Genomic DNA, 23,949 nt, shown 5'->3' on the forward strand with positions numbered 1-23,949 from the left:
TCTCCCAGTAGAATGGATTTTTTTCTTGGTTCAATCTTTTTATACGTAGGTGGATGGAAAGACTCATTATGGCCCATCTTTTTATTCATGGATCATTTATTATTAATTATAGGTCTATTCTAGTGGTAAAATCCATTTATGGGAAAGAGTAATAGAATATGAGTGCTAACTTTTTGTGCATTTGTCATAATTGAAGTTAGTGGTTTTATAAATATGCGCTCCTTCCACCATGGGTTTAGAATAGCCCAGCTGCACAGTAAAGAGCCTAACCATCAGGGCCTACCTCTTACAGATCAATAAAACCATGAAATCTTTTTTTATAAATGGAGTTGAGGAGTCTCCCTTGCTTCCTGTACATTCTGGAAAGTGGGATACTGTGTTTAATCCAAGCCGAGCTCTGGATTTAAATGGGTTGCACCACAGACCTGACTAGTATCTCAAGCCTCCTGTCTTTTCCAGGGGGAGTTAGGCTTTTCTAGTGAATTCAGATAAGCAAGGCATTTTCACTGAGCATTCTGTGAAAACATTCTCAAATGAGACATGGATGCTACTGATTTTGCTGATTTCTGATTACAAATGACACATTTTTAAAATCACACGCATTAGAATGAATTGCAGAATTGTTAACTTGCTTTCCCTTTTTTCTTCATCACATTTGATTCCTAAGGGGGATGTGGAGAAAAGGAACACTGTTCCCACCCACATCTTAATTAAATAAGGCCTCCATTGGGTTGAGACAAAGTGGGTTTGTATTGCTTTAAGAGAGGATCCGATTGTTTATATCCCTTGCTTGGGTGGATAATTTCCTAATTTCATTTTCCTTTGGAGTGGTGCCACTTTAAACACTTTTAAAGGTACTACAGAAGCCCTTCTGGCCTGGGTCAGAGAATTCATGTCAGGAAAGTCCATTATTTTATTTCCTTTGCATATTATTTCCCTTTGTGGTTTTGTTTTGTCTTTTTCATCCTGTGATATGAATCTGGTACTTATCACTGAGGGTTAAGTCCTGGAAAGTGACTGTTTTTTGGCTTACATATTTTCCTGATTTGTTTCTCACTTAGAATATAAGATGCAATCTTAATTTTTACTTCTTTTGTGTTAGGTGTTTGCTCATCTAGACTTATAACACTTTTTCTCCGAAGGTTTCTCCAACTGATTCCCAAGCCTACACTCTAACTTTTGAAACTGGTACTTATAAAGTTTCCTTTATTCCAAAGTATAAGTGTTTACTTAGTATCTATAAGACAGGGTATAAGAGGCTACCTACAAAAATACAAGATAATAAAAAACATGATTGGAAGGAAGACTAGATATTAGAAAATTATTAGAAAACTCATGCATTATCATAATGAAAATTCTTTCTCATCTATTTTTCATTTCAGCATTTATAGAAATCTATAGTCCAATAATATTTTACAATTTGATTTTTTTAAAAAATCCATAACGTAAATTTACCATCTTAGCCATTTTAGGCTTACAGTTCAGTAGTGTTAAGTGTATTCACATCGTTGTACAACAGACCTCCAGAACCTTTTCATCTTGCAAAATGGAGATTCTGTGCCCGTTCAACAACTTCCCATTTCTACCCCCTACACTTACCCTCTGTAATGTTTTTTAAAAAAAACCTTAGATGAATCAAATGCAAAACATTACTGACTTCAATTAAAGTTTAATCACCTGTGTTAAATAAGATAGTGACATATTGCTGGCATATGGTAGTCTTTTCTTTTTTCCGAGTGTTTCATTTCAATTCAATGCTAAAATGTTCAAATTAGTTACTACCCCATGAGGCTTGAAAATGTTCCCTTTGGGTAATTTGGGTAATTTCTGTAGGTGTAGCATTGCGAAGTGTTTTTTTTTTTTTTTAAATAAAAGTTTAAAACATATATTTCTATTACTCATTTGAATTTTTACTTATAATTAAACTTAATATAGAAAAAGATATGTGGGTATTAATAATAATGATAAATAACTCATTGAGTTTTTACTACGTGTCAGGTACTGTTTTAATTCATTATTTAATAAATTTTTATAGACAGGTTCTCTCTCTGTCACCCAGGCGGGAGTGCACTGGCACAATCGTAACTCACTGTAACCTCTAACTCCTGGGTACAAGCAATTCTCCTGCCTCGTGCAGATAATTGTTTAATTTTTTGTCGAAATGGAGTCTCACTGTGTTGCTCAGCCTGTGATACTGTTTTAAATGCCTGTAATCTTCCCAGTTACCCTATGATGCAGATTACTATTATAATCTCACTTTTACTCATGAGTAAACTAGCAAGGCACAGAAAAGTTAGGTAACTCACCCTAAGTTCCAGGCCTTTTGCAAAGCATAGCCAGTATTTAATCCTCAGAACCCTGCCTTGAGTTTTCATTCTTAACCCCTCTACTATGCTGCCTTCTAGGTCAATAAGCATGTGAAAGTGAAAATATTGGTGGATTATTATCAAGGAATATACAAACATATACAGGAGAAATGGAAAGTAGAGGAGAAAAAACTCCAATTTCTTTGGTCTGTAATTTATGTCAAAACCTTTAAAAGTTTTTTTTTTTTTTTTTTTTTTTTGGACACAGAGTCTCACTCTGTCGCCCAGGCTGGAGTGCAGTGGTGTGATTTCGGCTAACTGCAAGCTCTGCCTCCCGAGTTCATGCCATTCTCCTACCTCAGCCTCCCGAGTAGCTGGGACTACAGGCGCCTGCCACCATGCCCGGCTATTTTTTTTTTTTTTTAATTTTTAGTAGAGATGAGTTTCACCATGTTAGCCAGGATGGCCTCGATTTCCTGACTTCGTGATCCGCCCGCCTCGGCCTCCCAAAGTGCTGGGATTACAGGCGTGAGCCACTGCGCCTGGCCTGCAAGATATTTTAATCATCCTAATGTCTATTCATGCTAGGTTTTAGTGCATATATTTTCACATGTGGAAACAAAGGCTCAGAGAAGTTGGGGAGTTTGCCTGTGATCACCTACTAATAACTTGCAGGGTCTGGATTTGAACACAAAGGTATATTCTTAAAAGGACTGGAATATATCCTATATAAAAGTATTATATAGAAGTCTATTATATATAATGTAATATAACATCGTGAACTTCTATATAAATATTGTATAGGAATAATATTTATGTTACACCTTTCTGTAAATATTATGCAAGAATACTTCTACACATAATATATTCTAGACCACTTAAGAATTACATATATTATATATATATGTCTATATGGTATACAGCAGTCTATTTTTTTAAAAGTAAATCTTATTATTATTATTTTTTTAGAGTGATGGGGGGTCTCACTATTTTGCCCAGGGTGGTCTCGAACTCCGGGCTCAAGTGATCCTCCTGTCTTGGCCTCTGAAAACTTTGGGATTACAGGTGTGAGCTGCCACACTTAGCCCAGTCTATTCTAATCTATTGTATAAAATATATAGTATATATTAAGAGGAATATATTCTTCCTTCTACACTTTTAGCCTTTCAAACTTCAAGAAGGATGAGAATCTGATATTACCCTAGTAATCAGAATATTTGAAACATGGAGTGGCAAGGGGGGATTACTGAAAGGGAGGGTAATGTCTAAGAACAAACTTAGCTTTGCTATCAAACCTTAAGTGTTACAGTTTCAGCTACAGTGAAAAGTTACGTTTCCCCAAACCCAATTTTTGTGTTTATCTTAGAAAATGAAAACTTTAGTTGAAATTACCCATTTTCCTACCACTGCAGGGTTGGGCAGGAATCAGGTGTAGTTTATCTCTCCTGCTTTAGTTTAGGCCTGGACCAGTTTTGCCAAAGGAATACTGTTCTTTACAAATACTGTGCTCTCTGTTGTGCAGGCAAGATGGTAGGTAGTGGAGAGAATGTGAAGAATGCTCCAGAAAATAAACTTTTTAATCATCTTAAGAAACCTGGTCTGATTGGATATGTATAATGAAAGTAACAAACATGGATTTGGGGAAATTTCTACTCAAATCTTCTTATAACTTACACTGGTTATCCCCACCTACCTGAGTTGGTGATGTTTTAATATGTATTGTTCATGGCTGAACTCAATAAAAAATAGGCTTTTAAAGATGATACATTTTTACACTGCCAGGCGCGGTGGCTCATGCCTGTAATCCCAGCACTTTGGGAGGCTGAGGCAGGCGGATCACAAGGTCAGGAGTTTGAGACCAGCCTGACCAACATGGTGAAACCCTGTCTCTACTAAAAATACAAAAATTAGCTGGGCATGGTGGCGGGCACCTGTAATCCCAGCTACTCAGGAGGCTGAGACAGGAGAATCACTTGAACCTGGGAGGTGGAGGTTGCAGTGAGCTGAGATCATGCCACTGCACTCAAGCCTGGGCGACAGAGGGAGACTCCATCTCAAAAAAAAAAAAAAAAAGATTACACATTTTTTTCATGACCCCTCTGAAAAGACCAGCCTAAGATAAGAAGAATTTCAGCCACCTTTTTCCCAGGGCAATAGAATTAGGTCTTTAAATGAGTTGGGACCAGTGCAGTGACTTATGCCTGTAATCCTAGCACTTTGGGAGGCCAAGGCAGATGGATCACTTGAGCTCACAATCAGCCTGGGCAAGATGACAAAACCCCATCTCTTAAAAAAAAAAAAAGACAAAAATTAGCTGGACATGTGGTGCATGCCTGTAGTCCCAGCTACTTGAGAGGCTAAGGTGAGAGGAAGGCTTGAGCCCGGGAGGCGGAGGCTGCAGCAGTGAGCTGAGATCCCGCAACTGCACTCCAGCCTGGGTGATAGAGCGGACCTTGTCTCAAAAAAAAAAAAAGAAAAGAAAAAAAAATTAAATGAATGGGAATGTCTTCATTTAGGATACTTCAGTGTCACTAAGATTTCTTTTCTATCTAATCTTGCTTGCTGTTGACTGCTGAAAAGAGATGTTATCCCATCTTGATCAAAGGTGTTGAATCCCTGAAATGTGTAGATTGACAGCAGATCATGGAGAAGGGTATTAGAAGTTCTGGCTCTCTGGAGCTTCTCTTCCAATGGCTGTTGTTTCTGATCTGTTAGTTTGAAAAGCTTCATTACTACTTATTTATTTATTTATTTATTTATTTATTTATTTATTTATTTTTGAGACGGAGTCTCACTCTGTCCCCAGGCTGGAGTGCAGTGGCACAGTCTCCGCTCACTGCAACCTCTGCCTCCCGGGTTCAAGCAATTCTCCTGCCTCAGGCTCTAGAGTAGCTGGGACTACAGGCGTGCACCACCACGCCCATCTAATTTTTGTATCTTTAGTAGAGACAGGGTTTCACCATGTTGCCAGGATGGTCTCGATCTCCTGATCTCATGATCCACCCGCCTCGGCCTCCAAAGTGCCGGGGTTATAGGTGTGAGCCACCGCGCCTGGCCGCCAGACTCACTTTAAAATCAGTTCTCTAGCCTGTTCTTTTTGGTATGGGGTTAGAATGTAATTTCTCTAGGGATGATTATCATTATTTGTATTTCAAACATTGGTCCCCTCTGTGATGTCACTGTGTCTTAGGTTTACCATCTTTTAGTGTAAAGAAACAGGAAATGGAAACACGCAAGCTTTTCTTTGAACTAGATGAATTCAAAAACACCTGTCTTAGGCATTTGTGTTTCTCATGAGTTTGCGAGAGCCCAAGTGAAGAGGAAGGACAGGCGGTGTTACACGTAGCACTCAAATCCTGGCTTCTAATTACTCTCCTGAGATTGCTTGTACTTCCTGGCCCTTCTGGGATTGAGGACTTACTCATTGTTTGAATCCTGGACCTTTATCCCTTAGGAATAAGAACCATAGGTCCCCATGGGCTGAGCTCCCATGGCCACTCCCAGTTTACCTCCTCTGGAAACAACGGTGATTTTGGCTTCTGCTGTTTGCACAGGTCAAACACAATCACCTCTTCCCTCTCCCACCTCCGTCTTATCTGTGACCTCAACGACCTGAAATTTATAAACTATTACATACTTTTGTTTCGGGAAATGGGTCCTGATCCAGACCCCAAGACAGGGTTATTGGATCTCGCACAAGAAAGAATTCAGGGGGAGTCCATAAAGTAAAGTGAAAGCAAGTTTATTAAGAAAGTAAAGGAATAAGAGAATGGCTGCTCCATAGACAGAGCAGCCCTGAGGGCTGCTGGTTGCCGTTTTTATGGTTATGTCATGATTACATGCGAAACAAGGGGTGGATTGTTCATGCCTCCACTTTTTAGACCATATAGGGTAACTTCCTAACATTGCCATGGCATTTGTAAACTGTCACAGTGCTGGTGGGAGTGTAGCAGTGAGGACGAACAGAGGTCACTCTTGTGGCTATCTTGGTTTCAGTGGATTTTAGCCAGCTTCTTTATTGCAACCAGTTTTATCATCAAGGTCTTTATGACCTGTATCTTGTGCTGACCTCCTATTTGATTCTGTGATTTGGAATGCCCTAGCCATCTGGGAATGCTGCCCAGTAGGTCTTAGCCTCATTTTACCCAGCCTCTATTCAAGATGGAGTTGCTGTGGTTCACACACTTCTGATACTTTTACAAAAACAAAACAACCATTACAAAATATCCTACCTTTTATGTAAAAAACAAAAAAGGAAAAAATAAAATGAATATTTGTTCAAGCATGTCTGGAAGGATACACGAGACACTAATCACAGTGGCGAATTGCTTGTGGAGTAAGGCTGAGGTTCAAGTCTAATAGTTGGGAGGTAGGGCAAGAGTGAGAATTTGCACTGTATCCTTTTATAATTTGAACTCTGTGAGAATGTACTACCATTTAAAAAATACCCATTTAAAATTAACTTTAAAAAGTTGTTCTGCTGTCTGCTTTCTTAAGAAAAATCAGAAAGCAGTGTACCTCTGATGGGAAAGTTGGAATATTTGGAATTATCAACTCAGATTGGAGAATACAAAGCAGTAGTCTTTTGGTTAGACACACCTGGGTTCAACCAGGTTCTTACTGTGCGACTGGAAAATGTATTTAGCCTCTCTAAGTCTCAATATCCTTATCTGAGGAGGACAATAAAAATAACTGCTTAGCCCAGCACAGTGGCTCACGCCTGTAATCCCAGCACTTTGGGAGGCCGAGGCAGGCGGATCACTTGAGGTCAGGAGTTCGAGACCAGCCTGGCCAACATAGCAAAAACCCATCTCTACTAAAAATACAAAAATTATCCAGGCATGGTGGCACATGTCTGTATTCCCAGCTACTCAGGAGGCTGAGGCAGGAGAATGAGTCAGGAGTTTGAGACCAGCCTAGCCAACATGGCAAAAACCCCATCTCTACTAAAACTACAAAACTTAGCCAGGCATGGTGGTGCATGCCTGTAATCCCAGATACTCAGGAGGCTGAGGCAGGAGAATGACTAAGGAGTTCGAGACCAGCCTGGCCAACATGGCGAAACCCCATCTCTACTAAAAATACAAAAATTAGCCAGGCATGGTGGCGCATGCCTGTAATCCCAGCTACTCAGGAGGCTGAGGCAGGAGAATCACTTGAACCTGGGAGGCAGAGGTTACAATGAACCAAGATGGCCCCATTGCACTCCAGCTTGGGTGACAAAGCGAGACTCCATCTGAAAAAAAAAAAACAACTGACAATAATAATAATAATAATAATAATAATAATAATAATTGCTTAGCTTATCTTTTAGGGATAGTGGGTAGAAAATAAAAAGGAAAATGTTCTCCAAGCACATAAAAAATAGATGATTATTATCAGATTTCTGGGCGAAGTTGTGACAGTAATTTCCCAAGAGGAGGAAGGAACACAGATCTCTTCATCTTCCTCTTTCTTAAGTCCTGACCAAGTTTCAAACTCCTGAGTGGGTAAAAGAGGGGCTATATTAGTTCTCCTTTCATTTTTTCTGTCCTCAAAAACCTAGAGAATCTGTGGTGAGTAGTGGAAGAAAATTCAATTTAAAAACATTTATTTGAGGCTGGGCATGGTGGCTCATGCCTGTAATCCAAGTACTTTGGGAGGCTGAGACAGGCGGATCACCTGAGGTCAGGAGTTCGAGACCAGCCTGGCCAACATGGTGAAACCCCGTCTCTACCAAAAATACAAAAAAAAATTAGCTGGGCGTGGTGGTGGGTGCCTGTAATCCCAGCTACTTGGGAGGCTGAAGCAGGAGAATTGCTTAAACCTGGGAGGTGGAGATTGCAGTGAGCCGAGATCACACCACCACTGCGCTCCAGCCTAGGCAAAAAGCGAAACTCTGTCTCAAAAAAAAAATTTTTTTATTTGATACCTTTTTGATTAGTCAGGGCTCTTCACTCCTGATGAATCATAACAAGCTTAATCAAATAGAGAACTTACTGGCTCATGTAACTGAAAAATCCAGGGGCAGACAACCTTCAGGCATGGTTGGATCCAGGTGCTTACAAGCTATCTCATTAGGAACCTGTCTCGCTTCCTCTTTTGAGTCTGTATTTCCTCTCTATTGGCTTTTGTTGTTGTTGTTGTTAACTTCAACTCTTCTCTTGCGGAGGCAAGGTGGCCGCTAGCCACTCTTGCTCATATTTATTTGGTTTTAACAGCTCCAGAAGAAAGAGAAAGCCTTGCTTTCCTGTTGTTCCAGCACATTTTTTGGGCCTGGATCTTATTTCTGCAACTTAAGCATGGTGTCCCTCTCTGAACCAGTCACCAGTGCCAGGGGGATACCGCGCTCTGATTGGATAAGCCCAGGAGCCCAAGAGCCTAGTGCCCAGGGATGAGGTTAACCTTATACAAATGACACAGACTAAGAGAGGGGGAATGTGGTTTCCCAAAGGAAAAATGTCAAGAGGGTCATTTCTAAAAGTAGAAAAGGATGCTAGACATGCCTTTCCTCCTTCCCCCTCAAAAAGACTTAGGTCCCCAATGTCTACTCTGTGCGATATATTACTTTTGGCATTATGGGAATGAAATGATAAGCACGACATCCCTCAGAAGGCTTAGACCAGAATCATGTGACTATGCAGTCGCATACACATGAATTTAGTAATGAACAACTTAGTAAGTGCTATAACAGAAATAATAGTTAATGGCTAATATGTATTGAATGCTTTCTAGATCCTAGGTACTAGTCTAAGTATTTTACTTTGTTTAACCTATTTAGTCTCCAGAAGAACCAGAAAAGTAGTTGCTGTCTCTCCATTTTGCAAATGAGGAAGCTGAGGCACAGAGAAGTTAGTTAAAAGTGCTTTTGGAACACAAAGTTCTAGCCCATCAGGATAGTGAGATCTCCATGCAGCTCTACTGTGTGAAGAAGACTTAAAATTTTAGGGTAGATTTCACCGGAGGGTGATAGGGAAACAGTCTAAATTCTAGGAAGAAGGAACAATATGTGAAGGAATGGAGCTGAAGAACTGCAAGAGATGTTTAGGAAATGGCAAGAAGTTTGACTTTAATGCTAGGCTTGCAAAAAAGAGATGGAAGGAAAGTGACGGGAAAAATGGTTCGCTGGGACCGGTTGTAAAGCTTGGCTGCCGTTCCAAGTCCAACTTGTTCCACAGACTGTAGAATTCTTTAGTAGGGGAGTGGTTGGAGCAGATAAACAAAAAAATCGCCAGACCCCTGAGTGTTTTTAGGTGGGGATGTTGGCTTTGTATCTCTGCCGTACATTCTTGGGATGTTTTGGAAGGTTTTTGCAAATGTCCTGTTGGGTGGCATTGAGATGGTTGTTTCTTTAAATGACTTAGCTCTGCCTTAGTGAAGATCTTTTTAAAAGCAGACCATTTTCTGACATTCTGTTTTCTGCAACTGCTATTGAAGAGGGGCAAAGCCGAGCCAGGCTCTTGTAGAACACTTTCAACACGAGACAAGTGGTTTTGTGTGTTTCTGTCACAGTTTTACAGTGAGGCCATTCAGTACTCAGAACTGAGAAAGATAACATGGCACGCTTATTTAATAGTATTCTATTTGCTCTTCTATTTTGTCCAGTCATTAAATGGTGTTAGAATTGAGAATTAGGACTCTCTTTCCTCGCCAGAGAAAAACACAAGTGACTTGTTGACTACAAGATTTACTCTCACAGATATTTCCAGAGTAATATGAAATCCCGGCCAAGTATCTGCAGAAAAAAGCCAGCGGCATACGCTCCAACCTCTTTTCCTGAGTGCAGCTCCACAGCTACCTCTCCATGCCCAGAAGGACATCATAAATCATTTCTAATTTATGGGGAGCCCAGTCGTGAACTTCACCCTGCTAGTTGCTGGTGTTTGTCATCTACACACTGTGAGCTCCCTTCTTCAGTGCATACAGAGACTTTTTCAGATCATCCATAGGACAGAAGGTTGAGATTTTTTTCCCTAGGACTGGCCCAGCCAAAAATTAAGGAGGAAGAAGACAGAAGATTCTTGTCCCTCAGGGTTTTGCCACAAGTCTCACTTCCTTTATCCCAAATCGAGGACTGGGAAGGGGCAGAAACAATACCGTTATCATGATTAGCTTATTTTCTTTTATTTTATTCAACAAATACACATATTTTTACAAAGCCAACAGCCTGTAAGTAAATGTTGGGGACACAGCAGTAAGCAAAACAGAATTTTGATTCTCAACGAGATGATACTTACATATGTTAGGAGGTGATGATGGGTTTTGCCCGAAAAGAAGAGATAAAGTTGGGAAGGGGAATAACCATTCTATACCAGAAGTTCAGGGAAGGGACTTCTACTAAGGTGACCTTTGAGCAGAGACTTGTGGGACAAGATGGAGTGAGTCTAGCAGGTGTCTGGAGAGATGGCCTCCTGGGAAGGACAGAGGCCACCATGCAGGGGTCACGCCTCAGGGGAGAAGCAGCAGGGCCCCAAGGAATTGAAGCTGAAAGCTAGAAGGAAGTGTTTAGGAGCCAGGCACGTGATAGGAGGGACAGCGTAAGGTGCTGCGGTGAGTTCAGAGATTATTGGAAGTGAGATGAGCAGCCATGGGAAGTTTTGGGAAGATTACCAGAGTATAAGCATGAAGTCAGGAAAATGCAGGGCAGTGCTTCCTTCACTTCCCAGAGAGAATTAGAGTGTACACTGTTGTTATCAGAATTGAACTGTCAAAACGTCAATTAGCCCAATGCAGAGTGATGCAGAAATCATGGCTTTGTTTGATCTTGGTATAAAAAAGCTCTTATGCTTTTCCAGTTGGGATAAAAGTGACAGGCCATGGGCCATTTATTTATTCGACTGGTGGTAATACTTTTCATGGAGACACCTTAGCTACTGTATTCAGCTACATTCAGCGACCCGTGCCCCACTAGCATCTTCCCTGGCAGTATCTTGGTTATGCTGTAGCTGTGGTGCATAGATCGGTGCATAGATTTCTGTGCATAGATTGGTGTGAGCTTCAAAGTCAAAGAGCAGCTGGTGGGATACTTGGGATCAGATTCAAGCAGGCTGCAATAACAGCAGGCTCTCAGTGATGACCTGGAGCCAACTGATGCCGTTTTCTGCTCACAAACAACTGACTCTAGTCCACAGCTACAGAGAGCTTGGGTTAGTTAGACTGATGTGCAGAAGTTACAGGGCGTGCGATTTGATTCCTTCTCTGGAATACCTTCCTCAAAATGAGGGTGATCGACACTGAAGTGGGCTGTGCCTTAAAGTGAGCATCTTCCCTCTGAATAATTTTAAGCAGGTGAGCACATCTCAGGAATATTCTGAGATAGCGCCTGCTTTGTGCGGTGTGTTGGACTAGAATGACCTCTCAGATTCATTGCAATGCAAACCCCCTCTGAGCCCATGGAAAAGTGTCCAGTGAATGTGCTCTGCAAACATGCAGGCACTATATAAACAAGAGGCAAATATTTTAAAAGGTGAAGAATGAGATACTTGTACTGCTGTGAGAGCGGTGGTTGGAATGTTGTGCCCCAGCAACATACTTTCCGTGCTCAGTCGCCTGCAGTTTGTTCTCATTGGCCCTGTACACAGGTATCCGCATTGTGTGTTAAACATGCTCTCAGCCAAAGACCAAACAAATAGCCAACGGCATTTTCCTATCAGAGCCTGTTTATAGGAATTAGAGCAAAAGAACAAAGCTGTTGGTTTTGATTCTTGGCAGGAAGCCAAGGCTGCTGCTTCAAAGCTCCAGAGTTTACAAGAAAGAAAAGAGGGGGAATTTTTAGTTTACAAGGAAGAAAGGGGGAATTTTTAGCTGAGACTAAATTAGAATTTAAGCAAAAGAAAACTCAAAACTAAAACTAAAGAATCCTCCGGGATCCATAATGGAAAGGCAGAATAAGAAACCTGGTATATTCCAGGCTATCGGATGATTTTTTAGTGCAAGAATGAACGTTTTAAAAGGTGCCCGAAGCAGAGATTACAGACACAGCCTCGATTAATGATACAGGATCACACAGCATTTGAGCTTTATGAATTGTCCTTAGTGATCCTTGAATTTTGTCCCTTATTTTACGGATAATGGATGAGAGGCCCAGGAACTCAAAGTGACTGCCCAGGGTCACTCAACTAGTTATAGGAATTCAAGGACTAGAATCCAGGACTTCTGGTAGCCATTTTGTGTTTTGGGTAATTTTAAAGAAGCAGCAAACAAGTAAAAGTTTTGTTTCTTATGAGCAAAGGGCCGATTAGGAAGACAGCCACAATGATTGAATTCTGAATTGGCAGTGCATTTGGTTTGCGAGAATGTGGCCTGATCCCTAGGCCAGAGGCACTTGCTCTTGCCTTCTTGCCACCTTCATCCTCAAGTTTAGGGCAGAACAGCCATGAATCTCTGGGCCTGTCCCCAGGAATGGAGTCCAAGACAACTGTTGGAGGAGGTCTACAGAATCCTGCCACTCCTCAGAGCCCAGTCAAGCATGAATGGGTTTTTACAATCCCTGGGAGGCTACAGTGGTCAAGGTCCTTCTAAAGCACCTGCAAAATCCCAGCAGTGTCACACCTGTCACTGTGGGTGTTCTTTGGCTTCCTGCATTGATAAGAGTTCTCTCCTCTTGGACCAGAGGCTGAACAAATTGAAACTGTATTTAAATAACAGCACTCTTTTTACATAATAGAACTCCCAGTTAAAAACAACAAAAAACAAACAAACAAAAAAACTCCTTGCCTGGTTAACTTTTTTCACTGAAATCACTAACCTTTAAGTGAGCTGTTGTTACTTGCTTCTGGAAGAATGGAGTGAGGGAGGAATCCAAAGAAAGGGAGGGAAGCCTTCTGTGTATGTCTCCTTTTAAACCCATAAGCTGTTCATTGTCCTTCTTTTGACCATATATTCATTCATTCACTCATTTTCCTGTTTGTTTCTATTCTGATTCTATCCAAAAAAAGTTTGACAAAACTTACAGTAAAGAGCTTCTATATTGTACATAAAATGTAAATAAAGTCAGGTTTTAGAGAAGGAGGAAACAGATTCCATCCACGAATTGTCATATGAAGTCTGTGTCAAATATCCAGTTTTACTCTGATCTTTCTAGCAACCAGGATTTAAAAAGGAATACACAATTTCTAGTTATCAGAAAGGAAAAAAAATCCAGGTTCTTCAAGAAACTAAGTGTTGCTATTCTGTGGTGCATGCAATTAGGAAACACCTATGGAAGACTTTCATGCACTTACTACAAAGCTGGCTGCCCAGGGCACGTCCTCCCACCCTGTCTCCTATCAGTGTCCTTGCTTGAGGCCCTGGAGCCTCTGAGCAAACATGTTTTAGTGTTATCACAAATGTCTTCTTAGTGTTATCGGTTGCTCCCTTTGGATGTGTCAAGGCCTGGTTTGGGGTAATGGCTTTAGTTTAGTTGAAATGATGTTGTCTAGAGTAGTTCCAGGATTTGCAGATTATGAGGCCAGGAGCAGGAATCGGGGAGCGTCAGAAATCTCATGCTACTGTAGCTGCCTGTTCTCTAACAGTGTAGCTTTCCTGCTCTTCAAAGTGCTCTAGACTCCTTATCTGGCCCTTCGCTGCTGTGTCAAAGTACATTTTTGAACAGAGGGTCTGGAGGAAATAGAGTCCTGCAGAACACACTTTGGGAAATGTTGACTCAGGATTAGGAGATGACATGACCATGTGTTAATTTTACGCACCTTCTTGGCCCCTGAAAGTGAGGAATGGACTTTGCAGTTGCATGGACATGTAGAGCACAGGATTTAATACTATACACACTCAGGAGAACACTACTAAGCTCCCAAGCCCCAGTTCGAAGTTCTACCAGGAGTTTACATTTCTTCCAGAAGAAGAATCAATATTAAGATTCCCATGACTTTACATGTCTGTGAAAACTGATTATTATTATTATTATTTTTTTCTGAGATGGAGTTTCGCTCTTGTTGCCCAGGCTGGAGTGTAATGGCGGGATCTTGGCTCACTGCAGCCTCTGCCTCCTGGGTTCAAATGGTTTTCCTGCCTCAGCCTCCTGAATAGCTGGGGTTACAGGTGCCCACCACTATGCCCAGCTAATTTTTGTATTTTTTGAAGATGGGGTTTTGCCATGTTGGCCAGGCTGGTTTCGAACTCCTGACCTCAGGTGATCCACCCACCTCAGCCCCCCAAAGTGCTAGGATTACAGGCATGAGCCACTGTTCCTGGCTGAAAGCTGATTATTCTTAATTGCCTTCTCCATCCTCCTAAGACCTGGGGATTGTCAGGTAATATACCAGAACTCTCCAGAATTAGTGAGAATGCAGGAGAAAGAGTAATAGAAATATGATGTGTTGGGCTTTTGTAATAGATGGAGTGAGAGAGAAAACACTAGAAAATAATTCATTTTCCTGGAATGCAAATGGGTTACCCAGAATATTTACTGAATGTTTATGTTTTTTTAATGTAAGCATACATATCTTCTACATACACTGCACATCCATAGAATCATATGTTTTAGAATGCGACATTTCTAGCTTCAACGTTAGAAGCAGCCTTTATACTCTCTAGCTGGTATGGAATAATATGTCTGGAAGCCAGGCCAAAGGTGGCCATTTGAAAGACCAGGGATGGCGGCCAGACTTCAGATCATGAGCTGCAGCCATTTGCTCTTGTCATAGCTGTGTTGATTCAACTCTGATCATGTGTTTTGTTAAGCAACTAAGAAAACGAGTTTGAGCCCTCATGTGAGCAGAATAAATGTGCTCAATTCTACTTGGAATGTTTTTCATAATTATCTTAAGGAATGACTTGATTCTTACTTGTGCTTGTTCTTTTTAAAAGTATTAGAAAGGAAGATATCCACACGACAAAGTAGAGAGGAGCTGATAAGAAGGGGAGTTCTTAAGGAATTGCCTGATCAAGGTGAGGAAATTAATCATACATTTTAAATATTTTGGTCCTTCATTCTTTGGTCTTTCTTTTGTTTTCTTTTGAAATTTAAAATGATCATGGTCTTTGTAAGGTAAAGCAGTGATTACTGCATTCCAAGAGCCTTGCTCCCATTGGTGATGCCTTTGTGAGCTGCAGAGAATCTGAAGTATTACAAAATTCTAGTGACTTTCCTGGTGAATCCGTCACCATATGTCATTCTAAACCTAAAACTCTGCAAAGGTACATCCGAGGCTGATACAGATGAGATACAAGTGCTTATGGCTCCTTCTCTTCTGTATTCTTGAGCTTCAGTCTTTCTATTCACATGAAACTCATGTGTTTGAGTAAATGCAAAGTTTTAGCTTGGTTCATGCTATTTTGTTTCTTAAGACTACCAATAAAACAGAAGAGAGAAGGCACACATACCTCTTGTCCTTTGCACTCTATAATAACACTGAAATGTACAATCAATAAAACATGAATAGGCAGACTAAACTAACCTGCTTTCTGCCTTCTCTCAAGTAATTTTGCAGTATTGTTCTCTTTTCATTTCTCTGAATCTTTCCCTAGCAATGATTATTTCTAATTTTTTCCCCTATCTCTGATCTTCTCTTTTTTTCTCTATCCTCCCAAGGAGGAACTTTGTTCAGAAAAGACAAAGATCAGATAGAAACTGGTACTGACCCTCAAAAGAAGACACTAACATTGGTTATTTCTCCAAATAAATAATACCTAATCATTTTCATCGCTTCCACTATTAAATTTAAAATTAAAGGACATTCTGTTGCAACATTGTTGATTTATCTCATGCCTCCCTTCACCTCACATTTACTGTAATAATAAAGTATTATTATTGTACTTTTATGGGAACAAATAAAATGCTATTAATTTAGAATTGAAATTGAAATTGAAATAATAATACAGCTGTTTTCCTGATATATATTCCTTGCAAAGGACTTAACATTTTTTGGCATTCACTATTTATAAATCAAAATGACATGCTTTTTCCAGCATCTGAATAATTCCAGAGTGGAGCTGAAAAATGCTTTCCTGTTTTTCTCCTGATTCAAAGAAAATAGAGAACTCTGGAGTGAATAGTAGCATTTTCTTAAGCCCTCGCAATTTTAGGTATTTTACTTCAATTTCTGACCTGTCAAACTTTTCTTACTCTACTTTATGAATGAATTTTATGTTTTCTCTGTTTTTCTATTATTTTGAAGCTACTTATTTCCTGTTTGAGACTTTTAAGAGTTAAAAATGCATATTTCTAACTTTTGAAACTTAAAAGTAGACTTGCAATATCAAAATTAATCCCCTGTCCAATGTCTCTGAAGGCAATAGAGAAATAATACACCCATTGAAACCTTAACACTGGGCCATCAGCTTTATGGGATGGGCCAATGCACTTATTAGGCATCATTTGTTTAGAAATATTTTAAGGAAAGTACAAAATGGAAAATTTTATGATTGAAACTGTTAATGGGTTTAAAGGTGAAGATTCAAAGCCCATCTTTTTTTCCTAATTAAAATTTGTAGGTAGAAAAAGAATTTGCTCTTTCTAAAAACCAAGTAGCAAGAGTCAGTTTAAAGAAATGATTTTTATTCTGCCTAATCAGTGAAACTGTTTGCCTCATAGATAATAATTTCTTGGGCCAACATATACTTCTCAGAAATCTGACTCTCTGATCTTGTTATTTAACTTTTGCAGTGGAAAGTAAAAGTTTTAAAACATAAAAGAACAAAACTTTTTTTAACCTAACATAATATAATAATAGGCTTAATGTTTGAGAAGTCATAAACTACTAGATTTTACTTTGCAGCTTTTGCATCTTCCCTATCTAGAACTGTAGAAATTATCTAATGGTTGAAGGTTCCTGAGGATGGTCAGTGGTAAATGGAGACCTTCCCCTTTTCAGCTGAGGGCTGGAGAAAATAGTTTTCTGTAATTTTCCCAAAAGCAATTATCTGGAGAATTTCAGTCTGAGAGACTAGAAGCTGCTGTTCTTGGTAACAACCTTCTTTCTGCTGCCAGTGAAGATTCGTTCTTTGCCTTGATCTTCTTGACCTTGCCTCTGCTCTTGACAGTGTCTGTCCATCAAGCCCTTTATTCAGTCAGCCAGATAGACTTTAAAAATCCCTCTAGCTACCGTGAGTTTGACCCCATCCCATCATGTCCCATACTCTCCCAGTTATTATTATTTTTCCTTTTAGGTTCTCTTTTTTACATCCAAACGTACCTTCAACCTAAAAGTTCAGTGATTCGTCTTCTCTCCAGGGAAGTCTATGATCTAGTACAAGTTTGCTGCTTACCTCTGCTTTTTTCCCTCCATCTTTTCCCTTAGCTTTTGACATGAGGGTGTGGAGGTGGTTTTGCCTGTGCACCGTCCTTTCCTTTTCTCCCACTGTGGACTTTTATCACTTGCCTTTTGGTCATACATGATTTTCTCTTTCTATCTGTCCTTCCTTTAACTATAATATATCCCCACTACACCTGTTTACTAGAAGGAGGTGACCCCCTTCAAACACCCTCGTGCTCCTTTTCCTGTTTGTGCTTTATCTCTCATTTTACTTTAAGCTGATAACTAGGTTGTGAGTTTTCTTTTTCCTTTGCTCCCGTGAGACGTGTTGACTTGGGCCGCTTATTGTCACCTGCCATTCAGCTCAGCACCTTCTTGCTTTCCTTTGCTTTGCTTGTATTTTACTTACACACATACACTATATCAAGGATTTAACTTATTTTAATTCTAAAACAACTTCCTTAACACTCAATACTAGAAAACCTTTTCAATATGCACACCAACTAATTAATAACTTTACTTCCCCTCTGTTTTGTTCTTGAATTCCATATTTATCACAAATGTGTCTCTTTTTTCTACAATTATTTTCATACTAACTGGCTTTATTTCATGCCTCAAAGTAAGTATTTTCCACATTGTTGACTATTTCTCTCTATCATATGCTAATCCAATTTCTTCTTGTGTCATGACTATTAAAATTTCTCTCTAGGTTTTTCTAAATTTAATAAATAAGTTATTTAATTAAAGAATTTTAATATAATAATGCTTAAAATAGAATTAAATTGTCATTGACATGACTTCAATATACTTTTATTACCAACTAAAGTCAAAGAAAACAAAGATAAATTTATATTTGAGTTACCTAAAAACTGAAGATTTTTATGTATAAGCAAGTGGTTTTCTATTTTGTTTGGAATTTTTGATTCTTCATTTTTATTTTATCTGGATATATTGTGTTCTCCTTTTTATAGCTAATTTCTTGGGATTTAATAATAGGAATTAAGAATCATTTGGGTTCTCTTTGTTTGACATATAGTCTCTAAAAAATTCTTACTTTAATTTTATTAAAATAGTTGAGATTTACTTGTAATGGCATTACCTTCAATTATTGTTTATTTTAGTTTTACACAGGACTCAGTTATAGGTTATTGGGAGTTATATGACTAAGCAACGATTGCTTTTTCATTCTAAAAATGACATAATTTCATGATATGTGGTTGATATATTAAAATGTCATACCTGTTTGTTCAGAAGGCAAATGGATTTTATTGTTAAGCCAAAGCAATTCAATCATATTTAATGACAATTTGGGAAATGGTTTCTGTTTTATAATGATTGCCAAGATAAGAGTAGTAAAAATAGGAAGAGCTCTAATTAAGCAGATTTTTAGGTTTGCACAAACCTTCCATTCATTAATTTTTCTTTTACAATGGTAGCAAAGCCTCTTAAAATTTTCCAGATATAAAGTAGGGTTAATCTTTTCAAGAATCACTGAACTAAACGTTTCTGCAAAGTCTCTTTCACTTTAGAAACCCCCAGGAATTATGGAAATACGAGAGTTAAAATTAGTCATTTATGATTTAGATATATATTAAACATTGTATCCATTACAGTTTTTAAAAATTCCTTTGTGATTACTTTTTTATGTGTGCTTTTTTTTCTTGAATGTATTCAAATTATTTTTAGGACAACTTACGGACTTTTTGGCTAGTTATATATAATAATTACCTGAGTATACTTTAATCTTTCCATAAATGAAGAAATAAAAATAAAAATAGCCTTTTATCGTCTTTTCCCTGAATATAGAGTAGAAGTTATATTACTGTGTGAAGTTAGCACATCATATACTTAATATATTCTGGAACCAGTAGTACTTGGAAATTTTCATATTCTCCCACTTATTGTTTGTATGTGTAATTACATTTCATGTTATTTGTGTGTTTGCATTCACCTTGTGTTTTTGGTGCTTGTAAAATGTTTATTCCATTTTCCAGATTATTCCTCTCGCCATTTTATTTCTGAATGACGAAGAAACACATAAGTATTGACTTCAGCCAAACCTAAGAACCAGAAGAGAGGGACTCTGCTGCCCTGGGATATTGCATAATTAGGATGATCATTCCTATTGTCTTGAAATGATGCATAGATATTCCCTCCGTAGCAGCTTTTCCTCAAGTCTGAGGATTTTCTAGCTCTTTTGTTTTGAATAAACTGGTGAAACAGTGCAGGGTGTATTTGGTTCCCAGGGACTGAAACATGAATCCAAATTCTACAATCCTAGTAACTGGAAAACTTGTTTTTAAGAAAGCCAGCAAGTTAGACATCTAGGTGTTTCTTTCCCATTTTAGATGGAGATGTAACAGTTAACTTTGAAAATTCAAACGGGCACATGATACCCATCGGAGAGGAATCTACCCGAGAGGAAAATGTAGTAAAGTCTGAAGAAGGTAATGGCTCTGTTTCTGAAAAAACACCACCTCTGGAGGAAAAGGCAGAAGATAAGAAAGGTAAAATAAAGAGAAACCCGTATTATTTACTTTAGTGTAGCTCAATGTCTAGAACCAGCACTTAGGCTCCAACTAGTGACTCTAAAACCAGCAGTCTGAAGAGGAGAGGTTTACAAATGGAAAAAAGAAAGAAATGATAACTAGTAAAGTGAAATCGGATGATTTTCTCAGGTAGATACATCCATTTTATAAGCACAGTATTTGATTTTCTTAATTATTAATAAATGTTAATTAAAAGTAATAATCAGAAGGGGTGGCCTCTTTAATCATTAAAAATGTCTGGGAAGATTATCCTTTCTTAGGAGCTTTGTCTCAGGATCATAATGAAAGTGAGAAATCTGAGCATCTTTCTCTGCTAGTTACAACTGGCCCCATGAGCAGTTCAGCATGGAGGAATATCAAAAGCCACATGGCTTGTTCAGCCCAGCACTGTCTTCAGCAGTGGGAACTCGGCTGGTGGCATCCACATGTCCAGTATCGTAGGTTCCAAATGTTTCTGAGAGAGACCCAGGAATAGCTCCCAGAGATGCCATGGACTGTGGTTGCTCTGCTGCCTGATTCCCACAGCCTCTGTGCAATTGGAAACTTCAAAATGTGCCAGAGGCAATTATGCTATTCCCAGAAGACTTCTTTAGAGACCTTGGTTCCTAGAGTGAATATGCCACAGTAGATTGAGATACCTGCAAAATACATGTCTATCAGGTACTCCCAGAACATTCACAAATTCCTAGTTATGGATTGATGACATCTTGATACCACTGCTGTGATGATACCACTGCATAGGAACCTCCAAACATGAAAAGAAACTTCTATAAGGAGAGGTTTTGGGGGGAGATTCTAGATGCCTCCATGCAGCATAGAAAGGAATCTTTAGGAAATATACTATTTCCTGTTTTATAATGTGTGTCTCTAAGTTGAATGGTAAACTTTTGTCAAACCTAGTGCGTGTTCTGTGGGCATTTTGAACCCTTAGAAACTGATGAAAGTGAATTCTCTTCCTCTGTTCTTGACCCAGATCCTTGAGAGAGAAAGGGAAAAAAGAGTATTTGATGGCCTTATTAAACACACCTTGTAACTTAAAATCATCTTCTCTGGAAGTTCGTAGCCATTCATTATTTGCATATATATTAGCCTTTGAAAGTTTTAGAAGCCTGTGTAAATAATCTGTTGGAAATGTATTATTTTGCTTTATTTCAAGGACTTTATCTTGCCTTGTTCCATTGACGGACTCTGGTTAAGCTTATGTACACAAATTATGAAATTAACGAATACTTTCAATGATAATATTCCTGGAACATAAAAAGAAAGTAGACTTACATAAATTTTAGTGGGATTCAGCTGAAAGTATTAACGCAAGTAGTGATGTTTTTTGTTTAAGTCTTTCTGTCCTGTCTCGCCAGACTGTTGAATTTCAAATCCATCTGTGGTTTGTCCCTGGCAGCCTTCTCACATCCCAGAATCGCATCCTGTATTACGTAACAGTGCCATCTCTGGTGCCTGGTCCGTGCAGGGTATTCGTCACCGGACTGGCCAGACATCAAAGGAAGTGTTTCCCTTATCAACATAATAAAAAGTTCCCGACAGTTTTATATGAATTAACCAACAGACCTTGATGTTCTTGAAAGAAGATAGCAGATCTATGGGTCCATGAATAGTTGAGAGATGTTTTTCTTTACTTAGACTTAGTACATTCAATTCTTCCTTGTCTGATAAGGTCCAAGAGAGCCTCTTGCTTGGTTAGTAGTACATGAGGAAGGAGCTGGGAGTGCTGGATGCTGACATACCACTAATGAGGCAATGCGGCTCTCTCCTGTGTGGAAAGAACACACCAGAGCCACAGGAGAAGCACTAGGTATAGAAGCCACTTCCTGAGACTGAAAAGAATGTCACGCATAACTAATATTACAGTGTATTATGTTAATTAGAAAATGCCTTATGACAAAAGTAACAATTTATTTCTCTAGAAAAACACATTTTTAATTCTGAAGACCAACTCAAGCTTCACTTTTGCCTCTGCTCCTCTTTTGGTCTCACTGCTTGTGTGAGCTCACTACCATGCAAATCCCACCATCCCATGATCTTAATTCACCCTTTATTTTGGGATACAGTGCTCCCTTTCCTCCTGCATGAAGCCAACTTATTCAAGAGCATTCTGTCATCTATTTGCTTATATTTGCAAAACCATATCATCTGCCTTTAGAGCGCTAGATGTGTATTATATCTCTTCATAAGACAGTATCTCAATACTTTAATATATGAAACATCACCGTCAAAGAAAGCAAAACAAATGGCACATGGTGTCCTTCACACTTGCTCTGTGAGTAGATTCCACCCAGGCCCTCTGGGCGTTTCTGGGGCTCCTGAAGGCACCTGATTCTGTAGTTGGTATGGTGGTCTTGGGCCTCCTCTGCCTAATACTAGATAGAGACTTCTTCCTTAAGGTCTTTGGGGCTCTTGGTCTCCCATTATTCTTTCTCAGTAAGTGCCTTTATATATATAAGAGCAGAAAAACTGACTTGCTCCCTGTTAAACAAAACTTGGTATTAAATATAAGAAATCTTTTGGCTCACACCTGTAATCCCAGCACTTTGGGAGGCCAAGGCGAGAAGATCACCTGAGGTCAGGAGTTTAATACCAGCCTGGCCAACATGGCGAAGCCCCATCCGTACTAAAAATACAAAAATAGCTGGGCGTGGTGGTGAGCACCTGTAATCCCAGCTACTGGGAAGCTGAGACAGAGAGAATTGCTTGAACCCAGGAGGAGGAGGTTGCAGTGAGCTGAGGTCAGGCACCATTGCACTCCAGCCTGGGTGACAGCCAGTCTCAAGAAAAGAAAATAATAATAATCTTATAAGAATTCTTATAAAATCTTATAAGACTCTTACAAGAAATCTTGCTTGACATTATTTTTATTAAGCTATTATAAAAAAATCTTCAGTGAAATAACAAGTGGTGGACACTTACTTGTTCCACAAATAGTAAAGGTCTACCATGGGTGAGACTCTACTAGGGGCCAGGAAAAGAGTGGTAAATGAAAAATGGCCTTTGCCCTAAGAGCGTGACCTGTGAGGAGACCAGAATGCAAACAGGCAATTGCAATGCAAGATGCGAAGTACCATAGAAGGCCTGAGCACAGCAACCCAAGGGAGCTCACAGCAAGGACAAACATTGGTTCTGGGAGGAAGATATTTACAGACTAAGACATGAAGGAAACAAGAAGGAGGTAGTCAAATGAAGCAGAGGAATTGGGTGAGAATTGCATTCTAGGCAGGGTGAAGACCACATGCAGCCCCAGGCTTGTTCTGAGTATCCTTGAACTCAAACCTTCCAGTGTCCAAAGGAGCCAAGCCTGGAAGTATGGGAAACAGCTTGTTTTCCAGACGTCATTGCTGGGAAGCCTAGCGTCCTTATCAAGCCAGAATGACTAGGCAGACTTTCTTAACCTTCTCTTGAAATGATAATACTCCTATACGCCATCAGTTTATATCAGGTCTTCAGATCACATGGTAAGTGTAAAATATACAACTTGACTTAATTCATTACCTCCCAGCTGCAGCTAAAGCATCTGTTTTCTACTGAGGTGTGTGTCAATAACTATTAGACGGTCAGTCCCATTCGTTGAATAGACATAGTGTGTACAGCAGTGTGTTCGATGGAATTTTAAATTTCAGACAGAAGTTTATAATTCAGTCAAAAAATTATGCTATTTGCATACTACTCATATGTCCCTGCATGTGCATGCATGTACACACGCACACACATAACTTAAGAATTACCAGAATGACAAATGTTCACACATAGTTGGTAGAGTTCAAAGAGTCAAGAGGAGTTGACTGCATTCTCCAAGGAGCCAGGAGAAAGTCTGTTTGCAGTGTGTTCATTTTCTCCCTAGTAGGTCTTGTCATTGCCAACCAATCTGGTGAACCATCTCCTCCTTCCCAAACCCAGAAGCTGGATTCTTTCCTG

The 23,949-nt window shown here is 39.4% G+C and overlaps 1 protein-coding gene across 10 annotated transcripts in view; it reads left to right on the forward strand.

The window, feature by feature from the left end:
• Positions 1-23,949, forward strand: part of PHACTR2 (phosphatase and actin regulator 2) — a 294,524-nt gene that overhangs the window by 197,384 nt on the left and 73,191 nt on the right. For 8 of the 10 annotated variants that reach the window (XM_077999486.1, XM_077999487.1, XM_015137221.3 and 5 more), the window contains exons 3-4: positions 15,090-15,170; positions 19,825-19,983. In XM_077999486.1, coding sequence (XP_077855612.1) covers positions 15,090-15,170; positions 19,825-19,983 — 240 coding nt within the window. The remainder of the gene's footprint in view (positions 1-15,089; positions 15,171-19,824; positions 19,984-23,949) is intronic. The other 2 variants (XM_077999488.1, XM_077999489.1) reach the window with 1 other exon arrangement.

The sequence above is a fragment of the Macaca mulatta genome, chromosome 4 (assembly GCF_049350105.2).
Source record: "Macaca mulatta isolate MMU2019108-1 chromosome 4, T2T-MMU8v2.0, whole genome shotgun sequence".
NCBI classification, from domain to species: Eukaryota; Metazoa; Chordata; class Mammalia; order Primates; family Cercopithecidae; genus Macaca; species Macaca mulatta.